At 30.0% G+C, this 18086-nt stretch overlaps 1 protein-coding gene across 1 annotated transcript in view; it reads left to right on the top strand.

The window, feature by feature from the left end:
• The window catches only part of LOC129231480 (glutamate-gated chloride channel-like), a 138391-nt gene extending 122516 nt beyond the window's left edge, over positions 1 to 15875 (top strand). Inside the window, exons 8-10 of the mRNA XM_054865809.1 lie at positions 3904 to 4035; positions 11108 to 11493; positions 15540 to 15875. Of these exons, the coding sequence (XP_054721784.1) occupies positions 3904 to 4035; positions 11108 to 11493; positions 15540 to 15713 (692 nt within the window). The 3' untranslated portion in view covers positions 15714 to 15875. The remainder of the gene's footprint in view (positions 1 to 3903; positions 4036 to 11107; positions 11494 to 15539) is intronic.
• Positions 15876 to 18086: the final 2211 nt, after the last annotated feature.

The raw sequence follows: 18086 nt of genomic DNA, 5'->3' as shown, positions 1-18086 counted from the left end.
TGCTTTATTGATCAGCTGTAAAATTGCTAAACCTTGCTAATTGCTAAAGCTGTAAAATTGCTAAACCAGGAGTTAAGACTGTAAGATTTCTTTTTAGCTTTTTAAATATTTCTTTATAATAATGTTCCTGAAAATATACTTAATTAATACGGTTATTAATAACGCTGCACTTAAAATGTATGAATTGCTTAATCACCTTTTGCGTTTAGTAGATATATTTTTAAATTGAGTATTTAAATCTAAAAAAAGCAAAACTGATTTGCAAATTGAACTTGAGAGAAATATAAAATAGTCGTTTAACCAAAACCACAGTATGCTATTTGAATATAAACTCGGTGAAATTTAATTAAATCAAAGCAATTATTAAAAGTATAAAATTGAATTAAAAAATAGTTATGTAGTAAAATGAGCATAGTAAGGTACCTAACAATTAAGAAAAAAGCAAGTAAATTTGCAAGTACTTCAAACACGGTTAGATTTTGAATATATTTTTTTACTGAAGAAGTGAATGATAAATATTTTCAGTGGAGATTAATATGATTAAATGTGATTAAAATTCAGTTGACTCACTTGTCGACAAGGGTAATCCCATTAATAAACGGGTGGTACTATCCTAGCTATATATGTTGCAATAAAGATACATTTTTAGAAGCACTTCTAAACTTGTTGAAGTTTAAAATTAATTTATACTTGTGGAAGATAATCAAATTTACTTTCTGAAAACTGTGGGGATTACTAAAATTATGTTAAATGCAATTTTTAAAAAAGTGTACCACATTTTAAGCAATTCGAAAATTTAATGACATATTGACTTAAAACTCTAAGCTACGTTTAAATTATGCAAGAAGAATATTTTAAGTAATAGCATATAAAAAATAAGTAATACATATCAAACTTGAGCTAGTTTAACATTTAAATGAAAGTAAATGTTCAAAATTTCTCGCTACTTTAATATTTGATGTTCGCTATTTCATAAGCAAAAATATCTCCGTACACTTAGAGTACGGGTAAAAGCAGAGAATAACAAAATTTAAAATTTGCATCTCTTGTAATTTTGGAAAAACCACGATGTCAAAATGCAGATGATGTCCAAATAAACACATAAATACAAGTCAAATTTCTAACAGCACTACACAAGATTCTAACAGTTTTTGTGGGTTACAAATACAATTACAAATGATAACCTTGACTCGCGTTTTTTTTTTTTAAATTGCTTTTGAAACTGAAACTGTTCTGCTTCAACAATATGAAACGTGAAACCTTATATATTATGTTTTTGAAAAGAGATAAATGCGGAAAATACTGTGATATGGGAAGCTGGTTGAATTCGGCTCCCTTAAATTCATTGAGCTGTACTGCCGGGGCAGGAGAACGGCAGTATCTGTAGACATGAGTTTTCGCGCTTTGAATTCAATACTAACAATAGGGAAATGGTGAAATTTGATGTTTTATTCGCGCTTTTTCTCACTGGAAATCAAATAAACATGCTTGTACAGTAATGCTAACGAACGATAGATGACAAAAATGAAAAAAAAAAAAAAAAAAAAAAAAGAAATCTTGCAGTTACTGCTTTACCTGCCCACGGTAGTGAAATACCTTCATATAACCACGAACTCTCTGTTTTTTCAACATATGAAACATTAGGCATGAAAAATTTGATATTTAATATATAAAATATGATTTAATGTATAAAATATGATATATAAAATTTGATTTGAAAAGCAGTTAAGTAATTTTGCTATTTGAAATAAATGTTGAAGATAAAAACTGAAAACTTGTTGTCGCAGAACTACCCCACCCAATCGGACCTTATATGACTGTGAAGAAAATATAGGAATCTAAACTGTAATTACAAATTGTAACAAACAAATGATTAACTTAACTCTTTTTCATGCACGAAAAAAAAAAACGCATTTCAACCCATTAAAAAGTATTACGCTTGTTCGTATTGAGTGCTTCCACTTACTCCATTTGAGAAGAAGAACGCTTTCAGAGGACCGAAAAAGTTAAAATCTAGTGGTATGAGTCGATGGCGACATAACAGGGTTATTGCATTTACTAATTATTTGTAGGGGTCCTCGGAAATGTGTCTGTGGTTCTTGTTCAATATGTAAAATAGGATGAGCTATCTTTTTCGGTCATTATTTTTGCCAAAGTGCTGAAGACAATAGAAAAATAAAACTCATTTATCCATCCAATCTTAGACTAGCTTATATACCTACTGCTCTGATTCAACCTCCATGTTAATGCTGAATAGACATTCTTAAACTCTGAGATATGTACTTAGAAGATACGAATTGGTGTTGAACTAAATGTTGGTGAAATTGTTGTCCATAACGATTTTGAAAATGCAAGTTGTAGATTAATTTTTAATTTAATTATAAAAGCATAAAACCAAACATTAAAGTATTAATGCTAGTTACATTTAAATATCTTACAAATTGTTGCTGCTCAGAATTGCGCCACAAGGATCGAGCAGAATTATCCGTAAAGACAGACATTTTTCAATTTTACCATGCGGCTTAAAACGTGTTTGATTCGAGTAAATTTGCTATGAATACGCAAAATCAGTCACAAAACGGCAATAATCAACTGCAACAAAATAAAAAATGTAAAGGTTTTGTGGTTACATCTGTTTGAACAAGAAAATTGCAATGAGAAACGATAGGCGAAAATATTGACACGCACTCAGACAAAACAAGCGTGTACATGTATAATGTCGTCTTCTTCACAGTGAGTTTTCAAGTTTACCTGCAAATGGCAGTATCGTACACACGATCATGTTTGTATATTATGTGAATAAAGAAACACATAAGCGAACAGAATTAGCCTCTTGCGTGGAATTAGACCACTTTTCTGTATTTAAAACACGTTTCAGTTAAGTTAATCAATGGTTTTTTTATATCTGGCGTTTGGCACATATTAAGTTATCTGGTAAACCGTGGTAAAAAGACACTTATACAATATGGAACGAGTTAGAAATAGTTTGAAGACAGAAATGTCTCAATATTTCATCTTTTAAAGTTATTATTTATAAATTAGGTGTTTACAAGGTAAAGAAATATAAAAATTAAAGCATATGACTCTGTGAAGTTATTTTCCATTTACATTGCAACTGCGTTTTAAGGGACATCGCCTTCAAATGCGAATATCTCACTTTTTAGAAGCACATCTAAAACCCCTACCAGACGCGAATTAAGATTAAGTTCTTTCGTTTTTCTACTTCGTAATTCCACTGAATTGGAGGACATTCTAAGTAAAGAAATTTACGTTTTAAAAATATCTCACCCTTCTACTTTGAAGAAACTCACAATCTGAAGATATCCTCTGTTTAAAGAGACTTTTAATTAAAATAAACTCTCATACACTAACATTATCGTAGAAGATGGCGCTGGCGCGTCAATTTTTATCATCAAAACTCCTTACTTGAAGCAACATATTTTCTTACTTTCGTGGTAAAAATCTGTTTTTAGCCTTTAAAAGTTAAAAGCTGATTTGAGAAGTTCATTTTGACATAAAAGTTAACTTTAAAAGGAAAGTATACGTTTTAAAAGAAAAGTATACTTTTTATACAGTAGGAATAAATAGTAGGCTTACATCCTTTTACTCAAAATCAGGCTCTGAATTTTCAACTACGGATAGCAGGCTCCTATAGTTTATTTCTCTCTACTGAAAAAGATTATTAGAAAAATCTTCAGATCTGTACGGAACTTGGTGTAAAAAATTCAAACCAGTAAGGAATAATTACTAGTTTGTGATAGCTCGAGTTCAGCGATATTAATTACGGTATTTTGATTAATCCAATAATTCATATTACGTCTATAAACTGAAAATAAATTGCGTTCAACTTGTTTCAGTGAATTATATTTTTATTAGAGTTCTGACACATTTTGATTTTTCCAGATGGGTTTGATACGAAAGATATATCCTTAACATGGATAGACGGGACTCCGGTTCAAGTCAACACGAAACTTCACATATCAAATTTCATTCTAGAAGATTTCTTGACTGGATACTGTGATAAGCCAACAAAGCGTAAGTATTTTTCAATATTTTGAATCTCTTTGAGCACATTTACATTCATCCACCCTATCATTTATTATTCTTGAAATTAAAACATTTATCTGCATCCTAAATGTCTCATTAAAATTGATAAAACTAGTCAAGATAGAAACTAGTTCTTTTATTTTATTTTAAACAGCAAAACTTTAGTTTAAAATATATTTTTAGACGTACTAGAGAAAATTCTAATGGTTTTTTAATATTAATGATTTATTCACCGTTGATTGTTCGAAACCTCCTTGTTAAAGGTCTGGTTGAGAGGAGTTGATTATATAAATTCTTCTACTTAAATTGAATGCTAATTATCTGAGTTTTAAGTTAACCGATATTTTCAACCAAATGTTTGTCAACAAGTACAAGAAAATCAAATTTAAATGTCGAAATGATTTTTTGCATAGTGATTGTTGAAAGTTGCCAAGCATTAATTCACATAGCAGTTATGATGCTAAATATAAAACTAAGTATTTCACTGCTGTATTTCAACTATCGTTATTGCTTAATTTTATGAAAATAATAATGATTTTTTTCCTAGTACTCGTGCAAGTTTCAAATACTTGTAGCTTTTCAAATGGTATTGTTATTTAGTACTTCCGAAGCAAATAATAATTTTGTCGAAAATATTTTGTTCATTATTCAGTGTGCTATTTTTTAATGTATTGTTTAATGGATGAACAATGGAAATTGGTTGACTAATCTGTGTGAATAACAAATTTTATTGAAAATGTTACAGAGCAGTCACTATTGTTACGTTTTAAAAATGCTTTAGTTTTAAATATTTTATTTGACAGTTATTCGTAAAATTATTCAAAATTATAACATAATGCGTGGTAATGCTTGTATTTTCTAAAAGACATTTAAACCAAGACTTTTGTCTAAACTTAAGATATTTTTTTTCTTTTTCAAGCTGCTGTTATTTACCTCAAATAATATAGTGGAAATAGAAAGTAAAGTCCATATTATTTTAAATAATGTATGTACGTTCTTTAGATTTTTTTCTTTGTTATTTTTATGTTGAAAAATATGAGTTTGAAATTATATTTTTAAGTTTTTAAGAGTATATATTATGTAAATATAGACACAAACGCATAGGGTCTGGTGGGGTAAAGTGGTCATAAAATCGTAGGTTTTCAACTTAGGTGAATAATAAATAGAATAAATTCCTTAAACACTTAAACTTTTTTTGTTTTTATTTTACATTGCATTATTAAAGATCACGGTACATTGAGTTTTAGGAAAATAAATATTGATTTGAGTAGTGTTATAACACTTTCTTTTCCCTTTGTATTTATGACCACTTTACCCCATGTTGGTGGGGGAAAGTGGTCATAGCATGGGGTAAAGTAGTCATAGTTAAAAATAGATGCAAAACCATTATAAACAACCCTAATATTTGTATATTTCGGTTATTTTTATAGTTACAAGTATATGCACAAGCATATGTATATATACACGAGTATATACGTGTCGTGTAAACATTAGTAAACACGTTCATATATGAGTAGATACATGTATGCATCAGATACATGCATGCAAGTGCCTACTCAAGTATATACGTGTATACTCGAGTATATAAGCATGTATACGTGATTACCTACAGGAGTGTATATGTGTCTACACGAGTATATACGTGTTACGTGTATGTACGGGTATATACGCGTGTAAACGAACATCATATGGGTGTATGCACTTGTATCTCGAGTAAATACGTACATACATGAGTATATACGTGTACAGTAGACGTATACAAGCATATATAAGTGTACATACACATATACGGGTGTACCCGAGTTAATTCGTGGATACATCCAGTGCGTCTTTGTACGTGTCTACTCACATTGTGAAACACGAGTTATACATACGTATACTCGTATGTATACGGGCAAACACGATTATATACCTGTATAGACGTATATACGTACACTTACGTGTATACACCAGTACATGTATGTATACACAAGTATATAAGCTATGTATACACAAGTATAATATGTGCCTACAGAGTGAATCCAAGCACTTGGGCAAAAATCAAAGGGGCGTGAGAGGGGAGGATAAGAAGCAAAGAATTATAAGGAACTTACATTCGCTGACGCACTACATGCACACAAAGCCAGAAACTGATGGATGCAAAACAAATCACAAATTTGTTACACAAAGATGATTTTACCCAACATTTTAGTTTTTAAGAAATATTTAGAGCAGTTGTTAAAAGTTACGACCTGTAGTAGTTCTAATACAAGCATAGCAACAAAGGCGCAGCGGCTGATGAAAGTTTTTCAAATGTCTCGTTATTGCAACAGAGCGTGCTTTGTGATTGCGACGCACATGTATCACATCTGCAGGCAGCAAATATCATCAATTCCCCCTTAAAATTTTCTTGAGAACTAAAATGTTGTGTAAAATTGTCTTTGTTTAATAAATTTTTGACCTGTTTTGCATCCATCAGTTTCTTCGTTTTCCCTGCATGTAATGCATCAGTATTGTGTTTGTGATCATATGTTCCTTATGTGTGATTCTTAGTTCTTATCCTCCCCTCTAACACCTTTTAATAATTTGCTCAAAAGTTTAAACTCACCCTGTATACTTGTATATCATATGCTTGTATGTAAGTGTTTACTTGAGTACGTTCGCGTATATACGTGTCTACCTGAGTATATAAGTGTTTATATATATACGAGTATAAGGGAGTACATACGTGTATAGTCGAATGTATATCTGTATAGATTACAAATACTTGCAGATACCCATATACGTATTTATTGGTGTATTTATGTGAATACGTCTATATACGTGCCTACACGATTATATGCGCATGCATACGCATATACTCGTATATTTAATCTTATTTACTGTAAAAACAACGCATATTAAGTGAAATTAATATTTAGTTTATATCTGCCTTATACTTGACGATTAAGTGACATTAGAAGAACAATACTTGTTAAGCTTAATATTATGACCACTTTACACTAAAAATATATATGATATCACTAAAATTAGTTTGAAAAGATTGTACTATTAATGATGCAACTAAAATGATGCTTACATTCAGCATGAGACAACCATGCATCAATTTTCAGTACCACATGATTATGATTTTGACAATCGCAGTTCCTTATTGAAACCCTTGTATGGAAGTAATTTTACAAAAAAAAAAAAAAAAAAAAAAAAAATTAAAAAAAAAATAATAATAAAAAAAAATAAATTAAAAAAATAAAATAAAAAAATAAAATAAAATAAATAAAATAAAAATAAAATAAAATAAATACATCTTAGAAGAAAAAACCCAAGCCAAAAAGTACAATTTCTTCCAAAATAAATCTTTCTTTCTAGCTATAAAGAACCGGAGATGCATTATTTCAATATTTGTTCAGTGAAAGCGAAAAATAAAGTAATGGGAAATGAAGTAGAACCTTCATTAAAAAATGTCTCTAGGGGATTTCCTGTGAGGCACCAACTAATTCTAAAGTTTCGTGTCTTGCTAAAAGTTTTTAGGGGCTGTTCATCAGTTACGTCGACATTATGAAATCTTTCTTTTAATGTAAATTTTTTTTCCAGATATTCGCCCTTGACTGCCGTTCTATTGGGAAAATCGTTGTTTCATTAAGTAATTTTTAATTAATAAATATAATTAAAGATAGCGTACTATTTTGACAGGTGAAAATTGGCAGATGTAAATTAATGATTTAAAATGAAACCAATGTAATGTAAAATTGGTATTTACTATATAATTTTGTAATAACATATGTATAATATTATTTTAATCAATTTTCTTACTATAAGGAAGCCTTGGGGTGGATGCTTAGCATTAGAAGCTCTAAGTCTTTCCTGTAATGGACATACAGGTCCCTTGTAAATCCGAAACACGTGTACGCAATTTTTCTATAACAATTGTATGCTTCAACACTTGGACTTAATCACTCACACGAATTATTTAACAAAAATATAAAATACATCTACGTTTATATGGAGGCTGCCATTGATTGTTTAGACCAATAAATAAATTTAGCTTTTACGAAGGTTATACAAAGTCATTCAATAATGTTTGAGTTACATGTTTCAGTTGAATTTGATAAGGACATTTACTGATGGCATTCTTGACATGTTGTTTTAAGAGACATATAAATAATTAAATTTAACCCCTTTCACATGCTCATTTACAGCGGGTTCACTAATTAGTATGGAAAGTTAGAAAAATCCATAGTTTTACATTTTACTAACCTTTCAAGTGATAACTAGTGATCCAAATGATGCAAACTATATTTATTAATTTAAACAGATTTTATTTTATGTAAGTAATTATTTACTGTGTCAGTTTTTAGAGTCGATTCTGTTGAAATAATAATGTTTTAGACTTCAGTAGATGCTATAATTAAAAGATTTCACAAAATACTTAATTACAAAAAAAAAAGAAAAGCTGGAAAATAATGAGTAGTTAGTGTGCCTGATTTCATCAAGTATATCTCACCCCGGCAACGAAAGTGACACATTTCCAAAATTTTCAATTTGTACAAATCGAGGTATTTTCATGAATTGGTATCGCGTATTATAACCAATTAATAAGTGTTGTTTCTAATATTTCAGCTCAGTGTCATCCGTTAGGGATTCCACAATGATATTTTAATATTTTTCAAACTAAAACTTATTGTAGGGGATTTGTAGAGGGGAAGGGGGAGGAGATTTGTCACTTTAATAGTAACAAAATGAGTTGTGACACTTTATTCAAAAAAGTGTATCATTCAAGTCGAACCTTCTGAATGCTCTGTATCCTTTTAGTATCCATATATAGCTACTAAAGCAAAGCCAGCTTAATATTAAGTACATACAGCTATTTAAAAATTAATGTATAATCAAACAACAATTGTACAACCAAAAATTGTCATGTTATGTAATACATGAAATTAATTAAGAGATACAATTTAATCAAGACGAATAAAGGGGAAAAAATTGAAACCAACATAGGATCTCTTTGATGTAAGTAATCTCATATAATCTCATTTATACAACAACAAACTCATCACTTTACTTTCCGTATCAAAAGTTTTCTTGATTAAAATGTTCTATATCTTTAACAAAAATAAATAAGGCTTATTTTTGGCTAAATGTGAAACGTATGAAAACTAAAAAAATAAAAATAAATAAAAACAAACATTAACAAATTTTATTTTAGTGGTAGATCTTCTATCTATTTCTTCTGGTTAACTGCAATGTTTCGCCTGCAATTGTTGCTCATGACTCTGATGAAGACAGCAATGAGGGGTGCCTTCGAATTAATTGCACTGCATTCCTGATTTCGAAATCTAAGTTAAGCATAAATTAAATAATGTAAGCTTCGCACATAAATATAAGTCCTTAGAGCAGCAATGGAAGTCCTTAATTAAGTTCCAGAAATTGTTTTCATTATCCCTTACTTGAGAGAACTTTACTGAACCCTAAAAAAATATCACTAACAAGGGAAAAACTAAATAACTTGCCGCCATAGATTTAGCTTTAATCAATCTTTCTTCTAAAGTTTTTTTCATATCTTTGGCTTATTTATTAAAGAGAAAAAATAAATAAAAGTAAATGGATTCGTCTTTGAGAGCATTTTTCTTTTAATTTACTTATCACACAGGCACATATATTCTAAAAGGAGTAACTTATTGTTTTTCTTACTAAAAATTTCATTTTTAAGCATGAATGCTTTCTAAAATGTAAAATTTAGGGTGTATTTGGAAGGATAAACAAAAAAAGTTGTTTTTTAAAAAAACATTATATAAAATGTATTAAGATTTGTTACGTAAGATACACAATAAGCAAAATTTTGTTGGTTTGATATGATCGACCATAAAAAGCGTTTATGAGGAGAAAACTATAAATTTAGAATTTCATACATAAGAATTTTTATTTTTAATTTATTTTTTTATTACTTGTCATTAATTTTTAAAATAACGCAATTAACTATCACCATATAGGGAAAGGTTGCCGTCAATGAACCAGTTCCATGACTAGACCGCGAAGATATTTCCCGTACCAGAGTTTGTGCAGACGCGTAATCAGTTTTAGTACCTTCCTTTGTCTGAAAACAGTCTACTGCAGAGTCGTCAAGTATCTAAAATTACTTCATCATATTGTTAATCTGTCAGAAAAGAGTTCTACCAGGATCTTACAAATTATTGAGATTTTCATTTAGTTATAACATACTTTGAATATCACTGATCATCTAAATGTGAACATTGACTTAAAAGAGCGCCTTTTTAAGTACAATTCCCCATACTTCATGTTTCATCATGATTCGTCACAGCAGTAACACCTATAAGAATATTCAAAATGAACAAAATGGAAATGTTTTAGGCCACTATATAGCTTTAAAAGTCAAAATTCCATTCAGGTATCCTTATTTTGTTGGTGAAATGCTTTCAAACTTTTTATTATTTGCACCAACAGGCTAGTTGTTATTACATTTAATTCAATGCATAACTTATTCACTTTTGAGGGAGCAGTGAGCAGCAAATTAATTGTGTCCCACTGTAAACTCATTGCAAAATATAAATTCAACAGCAGTCATTCTCAGACAAAGAAAATTACCACATCATTCTACTGCTATGTAAAATAATCGTTAAATGATTAGTTAACATGCTAATGTAAGATTAATAACACTAGTCTGCAAAGTTTATTAAACATTTTCAAAACAGTGCAAAATAAAGTGGAGATATTTTACTTCGATGGGTTCAAATTATGATAACATAGTTATTTTTTCATATGGTACTTGAATGCAACCTTTTTTCTATAATATTGTTTAAAGTATGTCGACTTTATTTTTCAAAAGTTTTACCTGACTGGAAATATTCACGAGCAGAAAATATATTGCTGTTGTCTCACTATCCCCATTCTTCCCCTACATAAAGTGCAAGGAATGTGACATTGCCAAGGGGCATGCAGAATGACTGTTTTTTACTGCTTTTATCAGTTTATAATTTGTTCCGGTTTAATTTACTACTTTTGTTTAAATTAGGTGGTATACTTTTTTCCGATTTTGTCAAATGATTTTTGTTCTTTTTAATTTCAGATGGCCACGGTTGCTTATCAGTTAAACTTCAACTAAAACGGCAATATGGATACTATCTGACGGAAATTTTCGTTCCATTTGTAATCTTAGTTGCAGTATCATGGCTTTCCGTTTGGCTTGATGCCCGCGCTGTTATTTTGAGGCTGTCTCTAATCATTATTCTACTAAGTATGATGATGCTTCTGACTTTAGGTGTGCAACCAATGCTTCCACATTCTTCCTACACGAAAGCTATTGATATTTGGATAGCTGTTTGCATATCATTGGTGTTTACCACTCTGCTTCAGTTCATTTTGGTGAACCAACTAGCTAGAAGAGAAAGACGAGTCAGAATTACAGAAAACCATGTGGCTAAAAATGGTGGATGCACGCCTGGAGACGTTCAGGTAATCTAACAACTTAATATCTTTCTTCTGCATAATAAAATATACATCAACGAAAATTCAATCTCTTTTCTAACGTATGAAATACATTTTTTTGGTCATTAAACTGTCGCGATTGCAACACTGGAAATCATTTAATTTCAGAGATAGATAGATAGAAAGAGAGAGAGATGGTTTAAGAGGGTTATGTTGTTGCGTCTATTCACTCGGGAGGAAATTAATTTTGCAGACATTTATGCTTTCCACCATGTGCGTATTAACGTACTGCTGATTTTAATATCTACATATTTTTATAAAAGTTAATTTTTACGTACACCAAAAATAAATATTCTTTGTTTAAAATGCTTGGGCTAAATACGACAGTTAAAACGTCTGAGAGTTTCATTATGAAGTAATGGTTTTCTAGTTACTTAATTTCTTAATTCAGTTAATTTAATTTAATTTGGGTTACTAAAGATATATCCCATACGTTAGGATTTTAGTTCTCGTACATTTATGGTTTGCAAATGTAAAAAGAATGCTTTGAATTACGGCTATAAATGGAGATTAATGCTTTACAAATAAAAAGCTATTGGTGCACAAAACTTGTAGAATCTTTTACAGTATCAGAAAATCAATTGCATTAATAACAAGATACGATTGGACAGGACCAACAAGTTTTGAAGGGAGATGGCTCTTATTGTTCACTTTCAACTCCACCATTCTCAGTTTTAAAGCAACAAAAGAATTACTTAAACAATATTTGCACTGTAATCCGTACCAGTTTACTGTAAAAAGACTTCACTTTTCAGAAATAGCGTTTTTAGATAGATTACACTACAGATCAACTTACAAAAGCGTCGTCCAATCAAAATTAAGAAAGACGTTCAGCAGTATAGAAAAGCTTATGCAACAGCATAAAATAAACTGATATAGTTACTTATCACAAATTTAATTGACTTTGGTTAAATATATGTTTAGGAAAATTTTAGATTAACTCTGACATCTTAATCTCTATTTTTCTAATAATAAGAGTAGAAACTCAGAATATTGATTTATTCATTACGTTGTTTGTTGTTTCATTTTTGTTCGTTGTTGTTCATTGACAGGTTGTCAAGATTTATACATTTGGTTTAAAAACAGTTGCCAGACACGTTTTCTTAGTTTTTCTAAAAGGGCGACTGCACTAGCCTTCCTTTCTTTACTCTTAAGTAATATTAATATAGAAATAAAGCAAATGTACACTTATTACAAAATGTCATTCTATAAGCAGTGACTAGTATTCAAAGTACAACTATACTAAGAAAACTTTTGACTTAACGGAATGACAAAGTTTATTTAATCAGTCATGCAAACAGTATCAACATTTTCATGTTTTTTTTTTTTTTTTTTACTCTGATTAAAGCGTTTGTAAATGTGTTTAAATAAAAAGTTAAAATGAATTTAAGTTGATAATATCACGTTCTTTTCACTGATTTTCAAGCGGGAAAAATGCACATAGTATCTTGAAATACACTTTTATTTTAATTGTTTTTTCTCTGAATTCCTTCGGATTTTCTTTTACCCCGTATTTTGTCTTAATATCTTTTTTCAACATAATTAGTAGCATGCAGTTGATGTGAACCGTTTACTGCCATTTTAAAACTTTCCATCAAAAAAATTTTTATTCTTCCCAACATTTGTTTAACTATTAACATAAGAAGTGCTGCTATTGCACAAGGAGCGAAAAATTCAGCATTAAACATAAACATTACGTAATTATTTTACAAAAAAAAAAAAAAAAAAACTTAAACACTGTCATAAGCCGTTTTGAACTAAGCCATCATTATGCTGATATAGGGCTAGTATTGATCCTTGTATTTATGATTGTATTGATACTAAGATATTTATGTAAGTAAACATTTTAAGATACGTACGAATTGATATTGACGGTAGCGAATAGTAAATATTCAGAAAAGTTTCTAAGATAGAGTGCGGTTATGGTTAATTGAGCTATGACCTTAATCATGTTTAACTATTTTTAGTGAGTTCAGTGAAACAGATATGTGATAATGTCACGGATTTGGGTTGGAATATTTTTGCAAAACTACTACAAAAGTTAAAGTCGTAGCTCAGTTTATGAGAGCTATTGTCATCTACATTTTAGTTTCCAAAAATCATACATAAATAAAAATATAATTTTCCTTACCCTCAAATATAGTTTTTTCTTTATTAAAGTAATACGTTGTTTTTAATGTATAATTACATAATTATTCAATAAAATAATATTCTTTAGTGACCGATTCAGTGTAACACTTTGAAAACTGATAATTTAAAAATTGGTGATTTGTTGTTTTTCTGAAAACTATCAATTTTATGCTGAGCAATGGCGGTAGCTAGAGAAGCAATTTGTTTGTCGCAAATTCATACGGGGTATTTTGTGTCCAAAAGTTTGAAAAATACATCCGTGATGGTCAATGGACGCTATATACAGGGTGCTTCAGTTAACCGTTTCAGAACTCCTGAGAGGAGTATGCTGCATCCTGAAAAATTGAACTCATATAGCAATGCGGGATCGAAAATGCTTTCCTGAAGTGGTAATGTACACAAAAGCTTCATAAAGAAAAAAGTCCGTAAAAGTAAAATCTTTTAACAATACATGTAAAACAGCAGAAGGTACATGGGTCCAAGTAACAGTTTACAATTTTTTCAACCGGCTACAACGCATGCCTCAGGTGCAACGCCTTCGGTGCTTGGAACTCCGAACAGTGGAATATTCCTACACATCTCAAATTTCTCTGGTCGGAAAAGTAATTTCGGCCCCGCATTGCTGTATAATTTCGAGTCTTCAGGATGCATCCTACCCCTCTTATATATATATATATATATATATATATATATATATATATATATATATATATATATATATATATATATATATATATATATATATATATATATATATATATATATATATATATATATGAGATAAATTTTAAGGACAATTTAAATATAAATTGAAATAAAATTCAAAGAAAAATGAAAAAATAAACACCAAGCTGTTTTGTAATGCCAGTGCAAAGCTGCTAGAAACAAAAAAAGTGCAAAAAAGTTCATGAATAAACAAGCAATATAAAATGGACATTGTAAGAAGCAAGAACACGGAAATAACACCAGAATGAAAAAACGTGAACTAGGACTGTTACTTTCTCAAGGGGAGGACCTCAGTCCCGTGTTCTTGCTTCTTGCAATTTTCATTTTATATTGCTTGTTTATTCATGAATATATATATATATATATATATATATATATATATATATATATATATATATATATATTATATATATACTGTGCAACATTTTTCACTTATATACATTATATTTTGTATTTAATAAATATTATCTTAGTAAAGGCTGATCTCATGTAAAATACTGTACATGAGCTAAACTTTAATGCAGTTTGCTTATCTGGCTAACCCTATTCATACTGATCATCAAAGGATCATCAATATTAACATGGTATTGTTGATTCAGCAAAATGCAAGCTCTTGTTTCCGTCAAAGTGCTTTCAGCATAGAAGTCAGGATTTATAAGCATGTAATGGAATCCCTATAAACAAAGACTTGGTCTGAATGTGGCAAAGTGCTTTGAACAAAATATCAGTTCAATTAGTATACTGCTGTGGAAAGGTAAATGTCAGTGTCTGGAAAAAATGAGTTTTCGAAAGACACGCGTTTTGAATTAAATACTAACAACAGAGAGATGTTGTTATTTGACGTTTTTTTAGGCTTAATTTTCAGTGGAATCCAAATAAGCAAGCTTGTACAGTAAATTTAAAGTGCAAAAAATGACAAAAATGCAGGAAATAATAAGAAAAATTTGCAGGCACTGCTGTTTACCTTCTCACTGCAGTATAATGTCTTTGTCATTATTGCACATAACATTTATTGCGTATCTTTTTTAGACACTACCTAATTTATTATTTCATTCTAAAATGTATAGTTACGCTAACTTCATTTTTTTCATTGGTTACTAAAAGAATTTGGTTAAAAAAAGCTTTCACATTTTGACATTATCTGTTTTTCTTTTCAGAAAATCTCCAAAATGAGGAATATGATTGAAAAATGCGCTCACCATCATATTCCGCTATCTAAAAGAATCGACTTTTTGTGCCGTGTTTTGTTTCCTGTAGCATTTGTGATATTTAACTGTGTGTTTTGGTTCACTTACATCAAAGGAAGAGATAGCCGATTTATTGTTAGTTAAACGGTAACAAAGATAGTTTATATCAGTAGATTTTAATTATCCGTATTTATATAAAACGTCTTTCTTTTATCTTTCTGAACCGAAAGTTTTCCTTTTAATGTTTATAAACTTTATTTGTGATTCTTGTGCATTTGTAAAATAAAGTTTGCTTGTTTTTCTGTATTTGGGATTAATTTTTACGCCCGTTTGTGTTGATGGAATATATTTATTTTTAGTGAACATGCATTTTTAGTTCTCAGAAAATATCAGTGTTCACCTAACTAGTTTTATATATACTAGGTTTATATTAAAGTGTCAAAGGGTGAGAAGAGTTATATCTGTAAACTGTATCAACAGTTACATTTGTAAAAAAAATCATGAGATCATTATATGCAGTTATCATCCAACAGAGTTTTAACTTTCTTTTACCTGAAATACATGTGTTGTATACTTCTTTACAACACATTTTTTTTTCAAACTTTCACAATGTCAAGTCTCGAAGAAAGAGGAATCAAAGTATTAACAGTTCATTTCTTTACCGAAGTTCCAAGTTTAACATACGAAGCGTTAAGTGTCAAAACCAGCTCAAACCATGAATATTCAAAAGTACTTTTTTCATAATTGAAGGGCTCGGGGCAAAAATGTGATCTGTCACATGATGTTAATTTTTTAGTAGGGCAATTGCCAACTTTGTATATGTATTATACATTCTACATTCTGCAATGTTAAAACCAGATTTTTTTTTCTCCAAACGACATTATCCATTGTCATGTTTATTTCAATTTTAGATATGAAAAACAAAATCTTTGATCGAAAGTTGCTCCTTGTGGCTTGTCACATTTCTGCCCCGAGTCCTTCAATTTAGTACTTAATTTGTTGATACTGTTGTGTCACAATGTGATTTTAAACAAATCCCTCTCAACCAGAACCAAAATATGTTTTATGTTAAAAACAGCTGAATACATGTGTTTTACTCTATAATCTGTGTGAAAACTTACGGCTAACATCGGCAACATAATGAATTGCTTAAAAAAATCACATCTTTGATTGCACGGGCTAGTATACACGGCATACAGTTAAAATACTACATGAATTTAATTGGAATTCGAATGAATAAACGAAAGATGGTGTTGCTCATTTTGTTCAAAACAAACTCAATCGTTATTTTCATCCGTTAATAACTACACAAAACTGCTAAAGAAAAAAAAATGAAGTCGTATGCCAAAAGTTATTCAAACGAAGGAAAAATCTTTTGGAAAAATCTGATGGGCAAAGCGTGAATTTGTGTTTACTGCAACATTTTTAAAAACGGAATGTATCTGGTGGCGTATAAAACGCCTGATATTGTCAATTTTGACAAAGCTACTAACTTTTCTTCCTCACTAAAAAGCTTGCTGAAGTATCCCATTTCAAAGAGAACGATTTGATCCTTTCAATAAGATATCAGTCTACTGGACTATTTTGCTCTTCATTTTTGCGTTCTTCAGAGAAACAGTTTGAAAGGTGTAAAAATGAAGCTTTAAGACAAAATTAATTATTTTGCTTGCATTTTAGTGCATTACTTTTACAAAGTTAAGTGCTGTGATAGACTCTGAAACTAGTATAGGAAATTTCCACTGCAATATAGATGCTTTACAACATTAGTTTTTTTAACTATGTGAAAAAGTTCTAATTTTATAGAATTCACTCTGAGATCTTGCTTTTTAGAAGACCCCCCCCCCCTCCAACAAATAACTTTAAGCAAGCTCCTCAAGGCATGAGGGCTGCTAAAGGAAAATTTATGCACGTTTAAAAAATGCTGTTGATATTGCTAAACGAGTGAGAAAATACTAAAATTTTTAAGACTATCTGCAGCTTTGACGCAAAGCCAAATATTTGGTCGTGTATGTTTTGACACTATTCTCTGTGTTTTGCTATGAGTCAGACTTTTCCTCCGTAAAAATATAAGAACGAATAAATATTTTAATTTTTATGCACTAATGTATCTAAAAACTGTTCCCCAATATTTTTGACTTGCCATTGGAAGCAGTATCTTTCATGATTGTTTCTGATGAATTGAAACCAGTTTTACCATAAAACCAAGAACTTTTCAAACTTTTTATACCTACACCCTCTTCCCTTTTATTACGAAAGTATTTCTGCACCCCCTTCAACTTTCGTGATATTATGATAAATGTTATCCTGTGTTACGATTTATTCAATGGGTGAAAGAAACCAGTTACATATTTTATGTAAAGTAAGATTTTTATAAATCAAAGCAAATCAAGTCATTGTAATATTTTACTAGTATTGATAGTTTTACAAATTTTAACTAATAGTTACAAAATACAGAAAAATAGACGTTTAAATGCTATATTACTGCTTGGTCACCGATGAAATGGATTTGCGAACTTC

The sequence above is a fragment of the Uloborus diversus genome, chromosome 10, assembly GCF_026930045.1.
Source record: "Uloborus diversus isolate 005 chromosome 10, Udiv.v.3.1, whole genome shotgun sequence".
In the NCBI taxonomy this organism is placed as follows: Eukaryota; Metazoa; Arthropoda; class Arachnida; order Araneae; family Uloboridae; genus Uloborus; species Uloborus diversus.
The sequence above is the reverse complement of the archived record's forward strand: the minus strand, read 5'-3'. Positions and strand labels throughout refer to the sequence as shown.